This window comes from Rhamphochromis longiceps, linkage group LG10 (assembly GCF_057381845.1).
Source record: "Rhamphochromis longiceps isolate RC_006_pf linkage group LG10, R_longiceps_female_GT1.1, whole genome shotgun sequence".
NCBI lineage: Eukaryota > Metazoa > Chordata > Actinopteri > Cichliformes > Cichlidae > Rhamphochromis > Rhamphochromis longiceps.
In genome coordinates, this window is record NC_140566.1 from 33597202 (window position 1) to 33615226 (window position 18025).

At 40.1% G+C, this 18025-nt stretch overlaps 1 protein-coding gene across 3 annotated transcripts in view; it reads left to right on the plus strand.

The window, feature by feature from the left end:
• The window catches only part of arl10 (ADP-ribosylation factor-like 10), a 40274-nt gene that overhangs the window by 15899 nt on the left and 6350 nt on the right, over positions 1-18025 (plus strand). Inside the window, exons 3-5 of one of the 3 annotated variants that reach the window (XR_014913592.1) lie at positions 4526-4701; positions 8156-9072; positions 17641-17768. Coding sequence is in view for 1 of the 3 variants with exons in the window: in XM_085421352.1 (XP_085277478.1) it covers positions 4526-4701; positions 8156-8329 (350 nt within the window). In the remaining 2 variants the exon portion in view is untranslated. Of the gene's footprint in view, positions 1-4525; positions 4702-8155; positions 9810-17640; positions 17769-18025 lie in introns of those variants that run through there. The other 2 variants (XR_014913593.1, XM_085421352.1) reach the window with 2 other exon arrangements.

The window sequence follows — 18025 nt, forward strand, 5'->3', positions numbered from 1 at the left end:
ATTCCTCGTCGGCGCTGCTGCACAGAGGCCTGCAGCTGAAGCAGTTAGGTGGGTACAGACACACGCCCACATCATTCACACCCATGTGACTCAGTGTTGACTGCGCGCACACGTGTGGGAGGGTGTTTAATAAGGTGGCCTGTAGAGCAGCAGGACCAGCATCCCTTTGAGATCGCCGTGACAATAAAACACAAGCTGCTCACGCCGCCGAGCGCCGGGTCCGGCCTCCATACTGCATCGGTTAAACAGGTATTTATTGCTGCCACATCACATCAGCTTATAGTACAGCACTCCCCAGTTTCCTAGCAACATTTCCCATTAGGTCCAGCACTAATGAATTCTTGCTACTCTCTTGGATTCAGAGGCAGTTAGGACCTAAAGTCTTACTCGCCGCTGTGAGCAGTGATTCGTTTGGCCGTCGAGCACCGCTGGTTCCTGCAGCCGGAGGTCACTTCTGCTGCAGACTTTCCAAACCACTGAAGCTGGAAACTGATTTTCTAGCAAATGTGACCTGTGACTGTGTTTGGTACAAGCAGTGTTGGTACTGAAATGCTGTAGATGGCTGTTTTTATTCTTCTTACTTTGTACTTTACCTTATGAAGGGTTTTTATATTACAATTGGTCTCATTGCTCCAGGTTTAAATCACGCTGCAACAAATACAAGAATCTTGTACATCAGTAGATTTAAAAATGAGATGTGTCCCCGATTACTCTTATTACTCAGTTCCACTCAAAACAATGGAAATAAAAACAAATCAATACTGAGTTGTTTCCTCTGTGATCCCAGAAAGCAGGAAAAGCAAATAAAAGGAAAACTTCATGCTCAGGTCGATGGATTACACAACGTAGCTGAGTATTCTGGTTGATTTATAGGTCTTATGGAAACAAATGGAAATCAATGACTGCCTGGGGAGTGCAGAAAAACAGCATTTTCTTACAAATGTAAAACAGATCTACAACTCTTAAGTTTTCTCATTGATTTACTGATGATATGTAAATTAATGGAAGTGAATGGCTGCTTATAACGGTTTAAAAATACAACCAAAGTCTAAAAGTGCACAGGATGCATTTAAGCATAGGAACATGTGAAATACATGTGAATGTGCGTTCATATGTAAAATCTATTAACGTTCTTAATAGATTTTTTAGATCACTAGTCATAAAAACAAGAAACACTCCCTCCCCCCCAGAAATATGTAAAGAAGAAGAAGAAGAAAAAGCAACCCCTAAATTGTTATTTATGAGTGAAAAAACTAACTGAATTCAGGATTTTATATTCAAGTTAGAGCCAGCAAATTATTCAAGCATAACATTCAACCACTAAAACAAAGTTTTCTGTTCAGGAAAGTAAAAAACTGTAATTTACATCTTGACCACAAAATAATGATGTCCTTAATTTTTTCTGCTGTTTTGTAAAACAGCAAATTTGAAAATTCTGTAATTTTATTTCAGGATAAAGAATATTCAGATTAGAGAGTTTTCCCATACTGGTGTATTAACCGTTACTGTACTTTAAAATGACCAACACTGGTAATTAGCTGTGGGATTAAATCACATGGATGGAGTCCAGTGAGGTCTAAACGTTTCAGAGCACAGCTAAATGTTTTCCAAAGCACTGGACATTTGGAGCTACATTTCTAGGCAACGTTTGATGTTTGTTCATTTCTATAGTTTAGTATCAATTTACGTTTATTGATTTAGATAATAATAATGATATAGCGCTTTTCGAGAACCTCAAAGCGCTTTACAATTCATTCACACACTGGTGGAGGCAGCTACAGGTGTAGCCACAGCTGCCCTGGGGCAGACTGACAGAAGCGAGGCTGCCATATCGCGCCATCGGCCCCTCTGGCCATCACCAGTAGGCGGTAGGTGAAGTGTCTCGCAGTGTCACACAACGGCCGAGACTGTCCGAGCCGGGGCTCGAACCGGCAACCTTTCGATTACAAGACGAACTGCCAACTCTTGAGCCACGATCGCCCCCAGATTGTACAGAAGTTAATGGAAGTCAGTGGTGGCCTAGTAAGAGTATTTTCACACCTGCACCTTTTAGGCCGTCCAAGTCAAACTCTGGTTCAGCCCAGTTTGGAGGACTCGATCTGGTTTGTTTATGAAGAGAATGTGATCCAACCTCAAACCGACCAAACTACCAGTTGTAAGATAGAAGTTAGAGCTGAAAGCCTTTGGGCTTGACTTGCAGTTCACTCTGTGTGCAAGGAAATCAAAGTGTGAGGAAAAGCTAAAGTTTATAGACTCATCAACTGAATCTGGTCAACGTAACTGAACTACAAGTGTTAAAATGGCCCAAAACTCCAAATTACGCCATTAAAAATGTTACACTTTGATGTTGCTCTATAACCAACCACTGACTTCCATTATTTACTGTGTAAAAATGTGAATGGATTAAACAGCCTAATCAAAATGAATCCTCACATTCCTCAATGTTTAAATCATGATGACTGAGCTGCTGCTGTTTCATGCAGCCAAACTAATCCAAGAAGCCTGCACACATTATAAATGAGATGTGTCCTCAATTATTTATAGTGTCTCTGGAAAAGAACACAAGGAAAGGAAAACAAATAAGAAAAAGTTTCAAGAAGGGGACAAAATATAAAGTTAAACCAAAACCACATCAATACTAATGTATTTCCCCCAAAACTAAGAATAAACTGAGCCTCTGGGCTGCAGGAAAACAAGAAAAACTGAATAAATTCCATGAAATGAAACCCAATTCAGACCCATTAAATGAAGAGAAATCGCTGCTGCACTGTCATATTTTACCCTGAGCCTCTTTAACATATCATGTCTGGAGGCAACAAGATGGAAAAAATGAATCAGACTAATTTGCCCAGGAGCGAACTGTGGATATAAATAATGCCTGAGTGCCGTCTCAGCCTGTTTCATCCCTCGGTGAAAATCAGATTGCATTCAGTCCGGTGCAGATGTGAAATTAATCTGTGGCCAATTTGTTTAAAGTGGGGATGCCAACAGCGCATCTAATTCTGCGTATCGATCTGTCCTTTTATTTACAGTTTTTACCGAATGCCTAAACACTAACTGTGATTCCTGTAGCACAATTTCTAAAACTAGTCAGACTTATAGCAAAACCACTCACTGAGTGTGCAAAACTAAAAGCACAAAAACTGCTTTGCACTCAGTTTGCAATTTTGTAACACACACTTTGCAAGACTGTAGGCACAATTCACTGCACAACACTCAATTTCCAAATTTCCAACACACTCCTAGCAAAAGCATACACATGTATGGCTATCATTAACACTAATTTGCCAACTGTCTGGCACACTTTCACATGTGAAAACTTTCTTAGATAATTCGTTCACTTTGCAATCAGCCTAAGCACTATAATACAGGTAAGCTGTGTGTGCGGAGTACAATGGAGGGAGCAGAAAGAGTGAGAAGTAGAGGAGGCCGAGGAAGAGGACGTGGAGGTGAAGAAGTAGGATGAAGAGGACGACAAGGACAAGGAGGAGCAAGAGGAAGACGAGGAGGGGGCAGAGGAAGCATGTTCACTGCAGACCACGTAACCCATATGGTCATTATGGCGATTGCAAATAATCCTATACTTGGAAATGAACACTTGTGTTTGTTTTGATGTGTTTGAATAAACACCAGTACTTGAAGTTTGGATCCCTCTATGCTTATGGATCTATGACAGAAGTATGAGCTCAATCTGACATAGCCTACCTTGTGCACAGGGAAGGCAAACGCCAGATGTGTTTTGTATTCATACCATCAGTGTGCAGTTGGCGCATTGTGTGCTTAGTAGATGATGGCTTGTGTGTACTGTTTGATACGGAAACACCATTTTTACGAAGGTGTGAAGAGTTAATCTAGCTGTGTTTGCTTTTGCAAGAGAACTACAATGTTTTGATTATTGGGTGACAGGTTTTCTTATTTGTGTGAAGAGTTTTGCAAAATTAGCCAATAGTTACAAAAAATGTGCTTAAGCAATCAGAAAAAACTGTAACCGAAAGCCTTCCTCCAGTGAAATGGCCTTGAGCATGGCGGTCAGTCGGGGTGTGTGGGGATACTGTGTTTCTTTGGCTGACAATTGTTTTGTCGTTGTTGTTGTTTTTTGGTTTTTTTGTATGAATCAATGGATAAACAGCCTCCTTTTCTCTGAACGCAGTGTTATGTGTGCTGGTACACACTTAAAAATAAACCCTTTTTATTTTGGGCAAACAGATCCCCTCTAGGGAGCGACAGTAAAACAATGTCTCGTCCTTGTTTGTTAATTATGAGAACTCCTGCTGAGGAGAATCGTGTATCGCTTCAGGAGCTGAATCCTCCACAGATACTGAAGCCTGCAGGCCGGGTGTTGCTCAACAACAACCAGTTTTTATTATGTGTTGTCCAGTAATTTCTAAAGACTAGCCAAGCTTGAAGATCACGTAGAGAAGTCCAAGTCCTGCCAACCGTCTGGTAGATGACTCGCGCACCTCAGGTGGAAAATGAGATCGCCGACGCAGTCAAAAATGTCTGCGGTGTGTTTTCTGTGCTGCAGTTGGTGGTGGTGAGGATCTGCGGCGCTACTGGTCAGATTACCTGAGACGGACTCACGTTCTGGTGTACGTGGTGGACTCGTCTGACAGAAGCCGCCTCCCTTTGGCTAAAGCTGAACTGCACCGCCTCCTGAGGGTGGAGCCCCAGCTGCCTGTGGTCGTCCTGGGAAACAAGCAGGTAAACCATAAAACAGACGTCTTTTTATGTTTTTATCATTTTAAGCAACCGTTGATTTCCATTAATGCTGTGTTGAATAAAAGATAGTAACTTATAAAGTTTTAGGGGACATGAAAATTATGGTTTCAGACATTAAACCTCAAGTTTCAAACTATATTATGTCCTTAAAAACTAAAGCAAAGACCAGTATTTAATTCAGTTTTAATTACACAGCGCCAAATCACAACAAATTTTACCTCAAAGCGCTTTATATTGTGAGGTAGACCCTACAGTAATGCATAAAGAGAAGAATCCAACAATCATGTGACCCCCTATGAGCAGCACTTTGGTGACGGTGGGAAGGAAAAACTCCCTTTTAACAGGAAGAAACCTCCAACCAGGCTCAGGAAGGGGCGGGGCCATCTGGCCGGTTGGGGAGAGAGAAGGAAAACAGGATGCTGTGGAAGAGAGACAGAGATGATCAAATTTTTTTAAGGATTATATGGAAATTAATGGAAATCAATAGCAACCCAGAAGAACAAAAAAATAATCAATTAAAAATCTGTGTAGCAGACATTTATAACCAGGATGGTGCTCAAGTTATTTGACAAACTTGTTATATACAGAATATGATGCCTTTTATTTCTTTTCTTTTTTATATGTAGACACATGTAGACAAATGTAATTCGGTTTTCTAAGTCATTTATGGATTATATGGAAATGTATAGAGATCAATGTAAAAATACCCCAGAAGGCTACGTGCACACAGACACCAGTATTCTAGAAAACTCAGCTTTTTCTATGCCTTTACACCTTTCGTCCACATGTAAACGGCGGTTTGGGTCACTGAAAACTGATATTTTTAAAAACTCTGTTTTTGCGTCTACGTGTGGAAGAGGAAAAGACTTAGTCATGCAACGTCAAAGGTGTGCGCCGTTTTTGACGTCACGCTGCGCGCCACGTTATTGTTTATGTCAGATGAATTTCTACAATGCCGAAAAGAGACAAAATACTGTTGCTGTTACAAACGCAGGTACAACCAAATCCTGACGCCAACATCATCATCGGTTTTGAATAAATTTAATCTTTTTAAAATGTAATTAATGTATGCTGTGTGCATTTTGTCCATTCCTAAGTTGTGAGTCTACACCAGTCACATTTCAGAGCGCTGCGACTTGTGATTATGAATCACTCAGACTAATGTAAAATTTTCCGTTTCTTTCTTTATCGAATAAACTTTGACCAAGAGAGCCAGTGAGGCAAAATCCAAAATACTGTCTTTAGTTATGAACGTTTGAAATGATGAAGACATTAGAAAAGTAACACAAAATTAGATGCCTTTCCAGGAAAACTTAAGGTTTGGTGAGGGCACAAAACTCTGTTTACGCGTTCCCTCCCAGGCTTCTAGATTTCTGATTGGCCAACATTTCCACATGGTTAGGATGTGGCATGTTCTTCACAGTGTTTGACTTTGATTTTTGCATTTACATGTGGACGGAGATATGTTTCACTGCACGCGTGGATGGGATTTCTTTTTTTTTTTTAAACAAAAACGGAAAATCTCAGTTCTCAAAAATCCCCGTGTACGTAATGAAACGTGAATTATTTTTTTCCTTCAAAAATAACAGTTAGCTGAACACAGCCATGCAGAGGTTGAAATTTGCATGCAGTTAAGTTCATAACCAGAAGAAGAAGATCCATCAGAGTCCTGAAATACATTTCCTCCTCAGTTCATATTTCCTTTCACAGTGTGTGGAATTATGCATGACACCGCAGGGAAAAAGGAATATTAGTCACATTTAATGTTGGATCACTGCGGCTCGATCCTCACAGTGCTGTCAGGTTTTTTTGAGTACTAAGAAGAAAAACGTACCTGAAACCTCGCAGAGCAGCCGCAGTCCGGTTACATCAGGTCACGTCATGTTTAAAAGATCAAGAGGCTCTACAGGTGTAAAATGAGCAGACTTTTACTGCTTTCATCTGTGAAATTAATAAGGAAATTTGGATCATCAAACAGAATGGAGAATAGACCTATTAATTAACCTGTTGATACGAACGTGTACAGGAATTCAGATTTTTCATCAGGTTGAACTGCAAAGCTTTGAAGTTTTACATCAGCAAGTACAACAAATTCAACAATTCCCAGCAGTTTGGGTGATTTGCAGATCAAACGATGTGTAAGCTCCAGTTAAAAGGTTTAGTTGAATGATAAAAGGCCGTTAGATGTTTGGATGACATATAACCGTGTCATTTTCGGGAGGAGCGTGTTTCACGTGAGAATATAGCAAAGTATATTTAAAAGTCTGTACTGTTCAAATCATTCCCTGTTTTTAGAGTTAAACCACTTATGCACGATTGATTATTACCCGTGTTCGATGTTATGGCTTCATTAGTTTTCATATTCACAAATAAGGTAATATCTTATGTTACTTATCAGACACTTGGAGTGTCCATATTTATTTATTTATGTCCTAAAAATAATAACCAAATCTGTCAAAAAGTTGTTTAAGCTAAAAATGACATTGTTATTTATCATGCAGACTTTTCTCAGAAGTCAAAAATTATTCAATCAGAACTTTTTGTGTTCAGGAATATAAACTAATAAATGTAATTTATGGTCTTAATCACAAAATTAGTTTTTTTCAGGTTTTTGGTAAATGCATATTTTTAGCATTAAAGGTATTTTCATTAAAGAGCTTGTGCATACAGAAACATTAAAAGTTATTTTGGTAATTACCAATATCGTTAATTTTAGGGCAACTGTGGTGGTTTAATGCTCCTGTTGAGGTGTTTGCTAACTAAACCTTTGGCTGTACCGTGACATGGGCTACATAAAGGAGCTCTTTCTGACAGTGATACTGGCGTTCGCCCACCAAGCCTCTGTTCTCTGCCTCGGCTCTCGCTTAGTTTGAACAGCACAGAGATCGTTTCCCACAGAACTCGTGTGCTGGGAAAGACGTGGTGCCAAGAAACGAGGCGGACATCTATAGAGTCGCACCGGGGTTGAATGGTTTGTGTAGGAAGGTGGTTTTAAATTCACTCGCTGCACACGTGAGTTGTGATCACAACAGAGACAACCAGCATTTAAACAGTGTGACATGTAGTAATTTGTAACGACACACTGTGAAGATTTCTGGAAGTTAATGGGAAGGTGTTTTATTCAAATCAGCAATTTTTTTTTGTGGAGGCGAACTCGACGGTATATTTGTTGATAGATACTTTGATTGAAACCTGGGTGGATTTCTAATGTAACTGCTCAGACTTTTGGGTAAATTGGGTATAATTTAAGTTTAACCATTTTTTTACTGGAGTGCTGCGTTAACAAACTTCATACCAGAGATGATGCTTACACAGTTAGATGTTACACAGTTCTTAATTAAAGGTGAGAAACTGGGTTCATTTGCCACAATTAGAAGGTACAAAGCAATAGTGAGATTGTAATAAAAACTCAACCTTTTTTCCCTCCTCTTCGCAGGATAAGCCGAATGCTGTGAGTGTGTCGGAGCTCCACGAAGCCTTGTCTCTGGGCTCCGTGACCGAAGACAGAAAGCTGTTTCTCTTGGCCGCCCAGCTGGACTCTGATGGAGCCCTGAGGAAGTCCTGCAAGTGCCTGGATGCAGTCCAGGACCTGCTGCTCCAGCTAGTCTGATCAAGGATCCTTCCCACAGAGCAGAAGAGTAGGCATGGAAGCAAAGGGGTGGCTTGAGGACACCCTCCTCCTCCTCCTCCTCTCTGGTTTTCTTGTTTAAGCTCAGAGGCAGAGGAGGAGGACGGCGGGAGAGTGAAAAGATGCCAAAACAGAGTGCTGTTTTTTTCAGCACCTCTTCTTCTTTTCTTCTGGTCCTTTTTTTATTAGTTGGCTTTAGAAACAGTAACTTCTCAAGCATCTTACACTTTCCCTCTAACTCATCTGTTCTTGCTCAGTGGAGAAGAGGAAGTGCAGACTGAGGAGGATGAAGACAGAAGGTGGCCCTGAAGTGACTCAGATCTTACAGAGATCACCTTCTGCTGCTGACTCAGACTCTTATTTAATGTCGGCCTGTTACAGGTTTATTTAAGCATGTAGTTTGCGTGTATATAAAATGTGTGCTGTTGGGTGTCAGGTTTGTAGAAACAGATTTTTGTCAGGTTTTCATGTTTTATGAAATGTTTTTGTGTAAAGTCAGATCAGGGCGTTGGCCGAGCAGAACGGTTGGTGTTTGGGGATTGGTTGAGTTTGCTTCAGAGGATGACTTCTGCACTGCAGCTTCTCTGAGATCTGGTGGGACATCGTGTGGAAATTCAAAGGGAAGTCCGAGACTTTAAAAAAGAGTAAAAAATGCAGCATTTTTACTTCTTGCAGGTTTTGTCATTATCAGGGGAACAAAGATTAGAGACTCCAAAGGTCGTAAGGTGAGAATAACTCCTTGCTTATTAAACAGTTTGTCGTTTCCTAGGAAACACTTTTAACAAAACGATGTACAGACACTGGGCGTTAGCTGCTTTTCATTGTTAGCTTAACAGGCTAACAAACATGAACAGCTACTCTTTTTTTCTTCTCTTTCTCTAAACTGTGGCTGAAAGCCTACGTATTCAAATGCTTCATGTTTGAGGTGTGCTGTAATTACTTTAATACAGATACTTAATGTGGCTGCTGTACTTTAAAATAAGTGAAAACAAGCAGGAGTCGTACATTTATTAGTCGGCACAACGTTAGCTAGTCTAGTTCTACTACTGGCAGCTGCAATATAAAAAACCTGTGTGCATATTAATCAGTGATAAATCCATGCACTACCAAAATAATGTCACGCTAACACCATAATGAATTACAGATGTTTATGTTTTCGGTACAAACTCAATGTCTGTCAACTTGGGAGAAGAAGAAACATTCAAAAGTCACGAATCCGTTTCTCGCAGTTCTTCCAGCTCGGTCGTACAAGAAAGTGGAAAAAGTCGCCAAAAAAAAGAGTTCATGTTAATAGGATCGAATTGTCAATTGTTTTTGAAACAGCACGACTTTGTAAGTATATTTAGTGTCTGGAGCATGAATCAGCTTTATAAGACGTGGCGCCGTGACGTTTTAAACCTAACCCAGTGTTTTAAATTCAACCAATTTTACATATTTGAAATGTGACCTCTGAAATAATTAACTCTACATTCAGAACAAAGTGATGGCGGACTTTGTTGCTCTGCAAAAGTGGAAAATATGAACTATATGTACACAGATATGAGACTGGATGGGTAAAACAAAAAAGACACAGTTGGAACTTTGTGTTCAGGAAGGTGAAGAAAAAAAAATCAACTTATTTGTGTTCCCAATACAGTTTAATATAATGGCTGTGAGTATTTTAAAAACTCCTGTGAAACTGCATTTTTTTTTTTTTTTTTAAATGTGTTTGTGGTCATAAAAGTCTTACTGAAGAAACAACACAAGGGGCTGCTGCGACATGGTCGTGAAATACTGTTTATGTCGTGCATTTGCCTGACAAACTTGTGTCTCAGATGGGACATCACTGCTTCTGAGAAATTGGGCTTTTAGATCAATAGAGGCTCTTTGTGATTTTAGATGTCCCGTTAATTCAGAAAACAGGGCAATTGATTTTGTGAACTGAACCCATCGTGCTTCTGTAAACCCTCAAACAATTTCCCAGTTGTCTACCCTCAGATTCTCTAGTTATGGGCAGTAATAGTCAGCAGTGGCTCTAAAATCAATTCTTCGTCTTTATTTTGCCCGTGCAGTCTGGACGTCATCCCATTTATAAGCTCATACTTCCAGTCCCATTTCAGTAGCTGCGTAGGAATCGGTTATCCCGTAAATACACGTCTCCGAATGTGTAAATGCAGTATTTGACTTTTAAGCTCTGTGTAAGATGAAATGGAATTAGCTAGATCTTGAAATGCTGTGTGTGTGCAGCAATGTTCGCTTCCGACGCACAGTTTTACTTTTTAATGAATGTGAAGTTTTATTCCTTGTGATGTAATTCAGAAATGTTTTCACTTTAAAGTTGAGTGGATTTGCTGTTTGAACACTGTTTTATAACCAGTCACTGCATTTCCTGTTTTATGTCTTCTGTTAGATATACATTCATGCATGTCTACATGGATTTTTATCACCAAACCTGAAGGGGACCTTTTCAGTTCATTTCCAGCTCAGTGGGTTTATTCTTGAATTCTACTAGAGTTGCTTTGCATGATTTACGGTTTAAAATAATGCTTATTAATCTAATTACTGGCTGTTAGTGCAACTTGAGAGATGTTTTAGTTCCTTTCCTATCACTTTTCAATCCAACTTTATTCTGAGAATGTGGTTCCCTGGAGAGCCAGGTGGGCGGAGCTTCTGTGCGTAGCAAAAAGCTGCTTGAAGCATGCTGACTCAGTCTGAAGCCTGAACTTGTGACTCACGTGTTTAATATGCAGATCCACCTTTGTAAATGCTGTGACAAAATGTGGAGAAAGATAAAGAAGACATAATCGAGTCATCTCAAACGTCATTCTTAAATGGAAAATTGGTTTAAGTTTGTTTTGCTTGGTTTTTTTTCCGTGTGATAAGAGTGACACAAAGTCTCATGTTTGTCAAGTATTTACTTTACTGACTGCTCTGCTGTAACAAAGACATGCAGATTTGTAAAAGAAAAGAAATGACAACACTGTTTTTCTTCCTTAAAGCATTATTAGTTTTGTCATTAATGCCATCTAAAGAAAAAAAAATGCTTATTTTACTATTACAAAGGTATAACTTGTACTAAACTAAACTTTTCAGTAATACAACTTGCAGCTTTTATCCAAAGTACAATCCACGATGTTATTAAAAAACCTATCCAGTCGTTAAGTCTGACGTCACTAGCCGTGTCTGGGTCTAAACTCCGCTGCAGGTCCATATATCAAACGATCACTATGGCATTACTGAGAGTTGAAAAACTGTCTAAAGTCTTTCATCTTTAATAAAATGATCAGCGTTCTGCTCTACCAGGTGTAACAATTGAGTTTAACATCCAGGCATCCATGAAAATGGAATTTATGACATTTAACGGAGTTAGAAGTTAGCAGGGAGTTAGCTCGCTAGCTTCTATCTAAATACAATATAGCATGTCCTGACTGCGGGGTTTTGGAAACAAATTAAAATGTACAGCTCTGTTATCACTTCCAACATAAATGAAGACAGGAAACTAAACAGCAGTGACGTTTGTAGGGTTACTGAAGTTGGGCTAGCTGGTATATAATGATGTGCTACGTGACCGCTAGCGACACAGCTATGTTAGCATAATATAAACAAGCTAACTTTTTTTCCACTCGATAAAAGTTACCGTGAGTGTTCTCGGTGGTCAGGAACAAATGTAATCGCATGGCAGGATGCTGTAAAAGGACCAAACTTCAGCCAGGAGAACAACTGAGATAATCCATCCACAATACGAGGTTAGTCATTCATATACAGCTGCATGGGCTGGGCTGTAGTTACATCCTAAGGTTTTAAAAACTGAGCTTAAATAAATGATTAGCGGTAATAAAAGCCGAGGGAGGTCAACAGGGATCACTGACTGTTTTAGGAGCTTTTTGAGATCAAATAGAAGAAAATACAAAACATTAAACATGTTAACAACACAAAAGCCATATTAAACGCAGACTACTTTAGACCCGGAAGTAGGATTCGTCACGTCATCACTTAACGACCGGATTTGCCATCCTGTGATAGTATTTCAGGGGTCAAAATGATCCTCCCTGAAATTATTGCACAACCAGCCCAGAGACATAATCTCTTCAGCATGTCCTGGATCTGCTCCAGGCCTCCATTACATGTACGAAGCACCTCACTTAGGAGGAGGTGCCCATGAGGCACCGGGGTCAGATGCTGAACCACTTCAACTGCCTCCTTTTGATGTGGAAGAATAATGGCTCTACTTTGAGCCCCTCTCAATTGAGCCTATTTCTACGGCTGAGCACAGACAACCTTCAGATGCTTCATTTCTGCTGCTGATCTTATTCTTTCTATCTATAGGTCGCGATCATAGGAGAGGGTAGGAACATAGATCAGCCAGTTAATCAACACGTGTCCTTTTACACTCAGTTCTGTCATCACCACAACAGACCAGTACAGCATCTGCATCACTGCCAGGACCACACTAATCTGTCAGTCCATCTCACGCTCCACTCTTCCCAAAATACTAAAACTCTTCCACCTGGGAGAGGACCTCATTCCCAGTCCAGCTGTTCCTGGTTGAGAACCATGGCTTCAGACTACAAGGTGCTAACTCTCATTTCAAGTGCTTCACACTTGCAAACAGCCCTGGTGCAAGCTGAAGTCAACAGAATCACATCGTCTGCATAAAGCAGGAACAAGATCCTGAGACGATCAAACCTTTCAAACTATGGCTGTGCTTGGAAATTCTGTCCATAAATATTATGAACAGAATCAGTGACAGATGGCAGACCAGCGCTCACTGAGAGCGAGCCAAGCTCTCAAGCCTCTCAGTTTGTACAGGAACCCAAAACAACTATAGCTCAACACAGTTATAGACCACAGTTTGCCTCATGCTTTGCACAGGTCGTGCATGAGGCACCGCCTCTCGCCAATGACAGGAAGAGCAAACAGTTGCTACCTTACTGTCCGTCTTGGTTTTAGCGTTGCAGGCCTCACCTCGTTCAAACAGAGTTTTAAAGCCAAGAGTTGGAAAGTGTCATCGATGGTGGAGTTTTCCTCTCCTTTGAGTATCATGGACATGATACAGATCAGATTAGCAAATCTAACCTCAATGTACAAGGACGTTACTTCTAATTGGATGATTTACAAACTCATCCCGCCTTACTACACAGCTTACTTACCCATATGGAAAAGATTTATATAAATCTTATAAAGTTTTTATCTGTTTTGTGTGAAACTTGCATGAAAAGCATACAAGAGTGAAAACAGATATAAGATCCCTCAAAAAATTATATAAATGAAACTTGTATGTTTTGGATACTTACTAAAAGAATATATGAAAGTGGCCACTTTCATGAGTGAATCATATAAGCCTTCTATGATTCACTATATGAAGTAGGCCACATCTGATGCAAGTCTTTTTTTTTCTATTTCTTTTCCATATGGGTAGTTCTGATTGGTTCTCATCTCTCAATATTTGTTTTGTTTTTATTTGTTTATGAAGTTGTAAATACATTTTATGACAGTTTTGTCCTGCATTACTTTTTATTAAGTAATCTTATTTTTAAAGAAAGAAAACCAAGGTCGCTGACAAAAATGCAGTTATTGAGGAGCAAACATCTTTTTTAATTTGTACCCTCAGTTGTAAAAAAGCTGATGAGGTTTTGTCGTCGCCCTGCCGTGTGGAAAGGCTGGCAGTGTGGACACCTAAGGCTACGTTCACACTGCAGGCGAAAGCGCATCAAATCCGATTTTTTTGACCCTATGCGACCCATATCCGATCATGCTATGACAGTGTGAACGGCGCAAATCCGATATTTTCAAATCCGATCTGGGTCACTTTCATATGTGGTCCTGAATCCGATACATATCCGATGTTTTAGAAAGCGACTGCTGTTTGAACGGTCAAGTCGCATTAAATCCGCCTTTTACGTCACCGACACAAGACTGAAGCCAATTATCAGCGCCCGAGAAGACATCGCGAACGCTTCCTGGCCATCCAGTGTAGATGTCAGTGAAACTGTTGGGAAGACAACGTAAACATTTTATTTGTACTGTATAATCTGCAGATTCTGACAGAAATCTGCAGCTATCCTTTGAAGCACCGCTCCTCTCTTAAACAGCAATAAGGATCATTATTAGGTTATTTACATTATTATGTAAATAACAAAATAACTTAAAGCAAAAATTGGGAAACGTAAAGTCCGAAGTCTTTATATTAACGGCCATCAGTCAAACTGTTTGTTCTTGGTCTAAACAGAGCGCGTTGTGTGTGACATCTTCTTTTGCGCATGCGGGCCGCTTTGAGCGTTCACACTAGAGCGCGTTTGCTGTCGCATTTTATTTGTAGTGTGAACGAGGAGACAAAAAAATCGGATTTGATCAAAAAATCGGAATTGAGCATTAAGACCTGCAGTGTGAACGTAGCCTCTGTGTGTGGGCACTGGGCACAGGGTTAATTCTTTTTATCTGTAGTTCATTTGTTTTGATTTCCCAGAAACAACCGATGGTTAAAGAATTACCAAGAGAGGATTTCATGTCATTCAAAGCCATCAAACCTTGTCGCTCGGCTTAAACAGAGATGAATCCCATGTAAATGAGATGCTAAAGTACAAGTGGGGAAACATGCAGAGTAGACATGCCATAAACACAGGCTTGCACTCAGCTTGTAAGTATCCTGTTATATCACCCGTTGAGTGGAGCTCTGAGATATCCCCTAACAAATATCCTATTTGCTTGCTTGCCTTATCACCCTTGCGTCTGCTGTCTGAGCAATTCACTGCAAACACTGACAATACGAACCAAATCTATAAGTGTCCGGACTTGTTTCTTGGGTGAAGTTCCCCTGCCGGCAGAGCAGGACTTTTATGAATTTGCTGAGACGTCACTCTGGCTCAGTTTCACTCTGTTTTCACGGCAGACTGCTACGAGTGTGACTCAGTCAGCATAAGCCTCACAGCAGGTATGACTCAGGCATAAAACACCCCAAATGACCACTGGCTTGTAACGATACATAACATCTAAAGAATGAAGTGATTCATGAGGGAAAGAGAGAAGGCTGTGCGATATGACCAAAATCTCATATCCCGATATAAGAATTCTATCGTCCGATAACGATATAAATCACACAAATGTAACATTTTCTGTAAACTCTGTGAATCTCGGGCAGCTCGACTTGCGTGAAGTGTTTCCAGCTGCGCGTCGTGTACCTGGAGTCGAGTGTTTTAACCGATGCATGAAACGATACATTTTTAGACTTAAGTTGTAACGGCTGCCGTTTCCTTTGTGAGTATTTATTACACGGCGTGCTGCGGGGAAAAGCCTGTTCTAACGTTTGAGTCTAAGGTTTATTTTTTAGCACCTGGCGGCTCTTTTTTTACTTCTCATCCGTAAATAATCTGCATCTTTCACATGATTCAGTTTATTTTGAAAAGTCTCAACAGGATCTTGAGCTTTATTGTGAAAGGTTTATGTGGAACATAAACAAGCGGACACGCGATGCTGTTACCGTCGTTGTTGCTAACGACAACGCATACACACAGGCGCTCGTCCGTCCGTAGTGTGGTTATATTACATATAAGAGAAAGAGAGAACTTTAAGACATTAATATAGCCACGACAGTGACCATCAAAACCATGAAAAAATGTTGCCGTAAACAGTTTATTTTGCGACACCACGAAACAAACGATAGCGTAAAATGAAACGATAGACGTTTTTATATCATCATCTGATATATATCGTTATATTGAACAGCCCTAGAAAGAGATGCACCATGGGTGAAACCTGACTTCCATGAATGTCATTTTAGTACATGACGTAACTTCCAGGAAACTGCACCTGCCAAAACAGTTATATAACAGATACAAGACTGTCCTTGCATGCTAGTGTATATACAGAATGCACAAGAATGAGTATAACGCCAAAAGAAACCCCCCAAACCTTATCAAGGTAGCCTTATCAAATCCAAGTCACAGAGTTGCTCTTATTGATTGCATTGATTGATTGCACAGGCCCAGCAGCCACCATTCCCTAACCAGTTAGCAAGTGGTTGCTGGAAGTTGCTGTCACTGGTGGTGGGCTGGTTGCAAAGAGTGTGCTCCAGTCAAAAACTTCCTTGAAATGATGTTAGTCGCCCACAGATTGCTGTGGTAGCCCAACATTCGCCATTTACTCTGAGCTGTGCTGAAACTGTGAATTTCAAAAGACAGTTTTTACTTAGAAGCCAAACGACCTCAGTTTAGTTGCAGAGTGTTTACAGGTAATCTGCGAGCTTTGGGGTCTTTCTCACCTGGTGATTTCCAGCAACCACTCGCCAACCAGCGGATGCTGGTGGTTGCAAACCGGGGAAATACAAATATTTCCTCAGCACTCACTGTACACAAATATGAAGTAATGTCTTAAACCAAACTTGGTAAAAAAAAAAAAACCCACAAAGGTCCTGAATTTTCACGCTGAACGACTCTGTTAATAATTCACAAGCAGCGGTGTTTATTTATAAACTGAGCAATCACGCCCGACATTCCTTCAGTACGACCTCAGATAAGAACTTCCTGCTCTCACGCCAAAGATCTTTTTCTTGGCTGTAAATGATTGATGAGAGCTCAGAAGGTGAAACAGCTGATGAAGAGTTTATCTCCTGCACGACAGCTAAACAACATCTTGACAATCTAACAACAACCAAAGACGATAAAGGTACAAACCAGATGTTACCTAGTCTCAGTTTAACAGACGGGGTCATAAAAACTTGCCATGATTTCATAATCAGTTATTTTTTGCTGAATAAAAGGAATCATGCCAGTTTTATGCATATATATATATATATATATATATATATATATATATATATATATATATATATATGTGCATAAAACTGGCGTGATATATATATATATATGAACACAAAACGTAAGCGTTTGATCGATTAGTTCAGAAATGATCACAATAGAAACACTTTTCCTTGTTATATCTGAATTATTAGATGTTACAGCAGATCTGCCATCAGTGTTTCACACAGGGAGGGAAATGACTTGGATTCATAGGCACGTGTGGATTGAACAGGACTGATTGGTTAACATCACCTTCATGGTCCAACCAGGATGTGTCCCAATCATTTTATTTAATCTTGGATTTATTTGGTTTTGTTTCTTATCATGATAATTTGACATTTTACCATGAACTCTGGGACAGATGTTCAGTGTTCCCACAGCATGAATTTAAGATTTTAAGCGAGGGGTGTCAAACATAAGCCCCAGGAGCAGAACTCGACCCGGCAAAGACTCACAGCTTTAGAATAAGAAGGAGTGCATAGATCCTTAATTTTAACTGTATTTTCATGACTTTTACAGCTTTTCTTATTGACAAAGACCACCCAGCCACCCTTAACCACCATTTTTGCAACTCTTGGGTTGATTGTCGTGAAGAGCGAGAGGCGGGCTGTGAAACTGAGGGACGCTGAACGTTCATTGGTTAGCCAGTGAGTAAATTATTTTACCTTGGTTTATCTGCCTTTCTGACTAATGGAGACCATAATCTACATCATCAGTATCACAACGTAGTCATGAAGACAAGAAACTAGAAGCTGAGCCCTTGAACTCATCATGGCTCAGCGGGGCCATCGTCTCACAGTCGCCGCCCCCTTGTGGTCATTAAAATAACTGCGTTTTGTCTCCTTTGTTCAAACCCCCCAGCCCTGTAAAATAAAACTCTTCATGAGAGCACCTTTTAAAAATA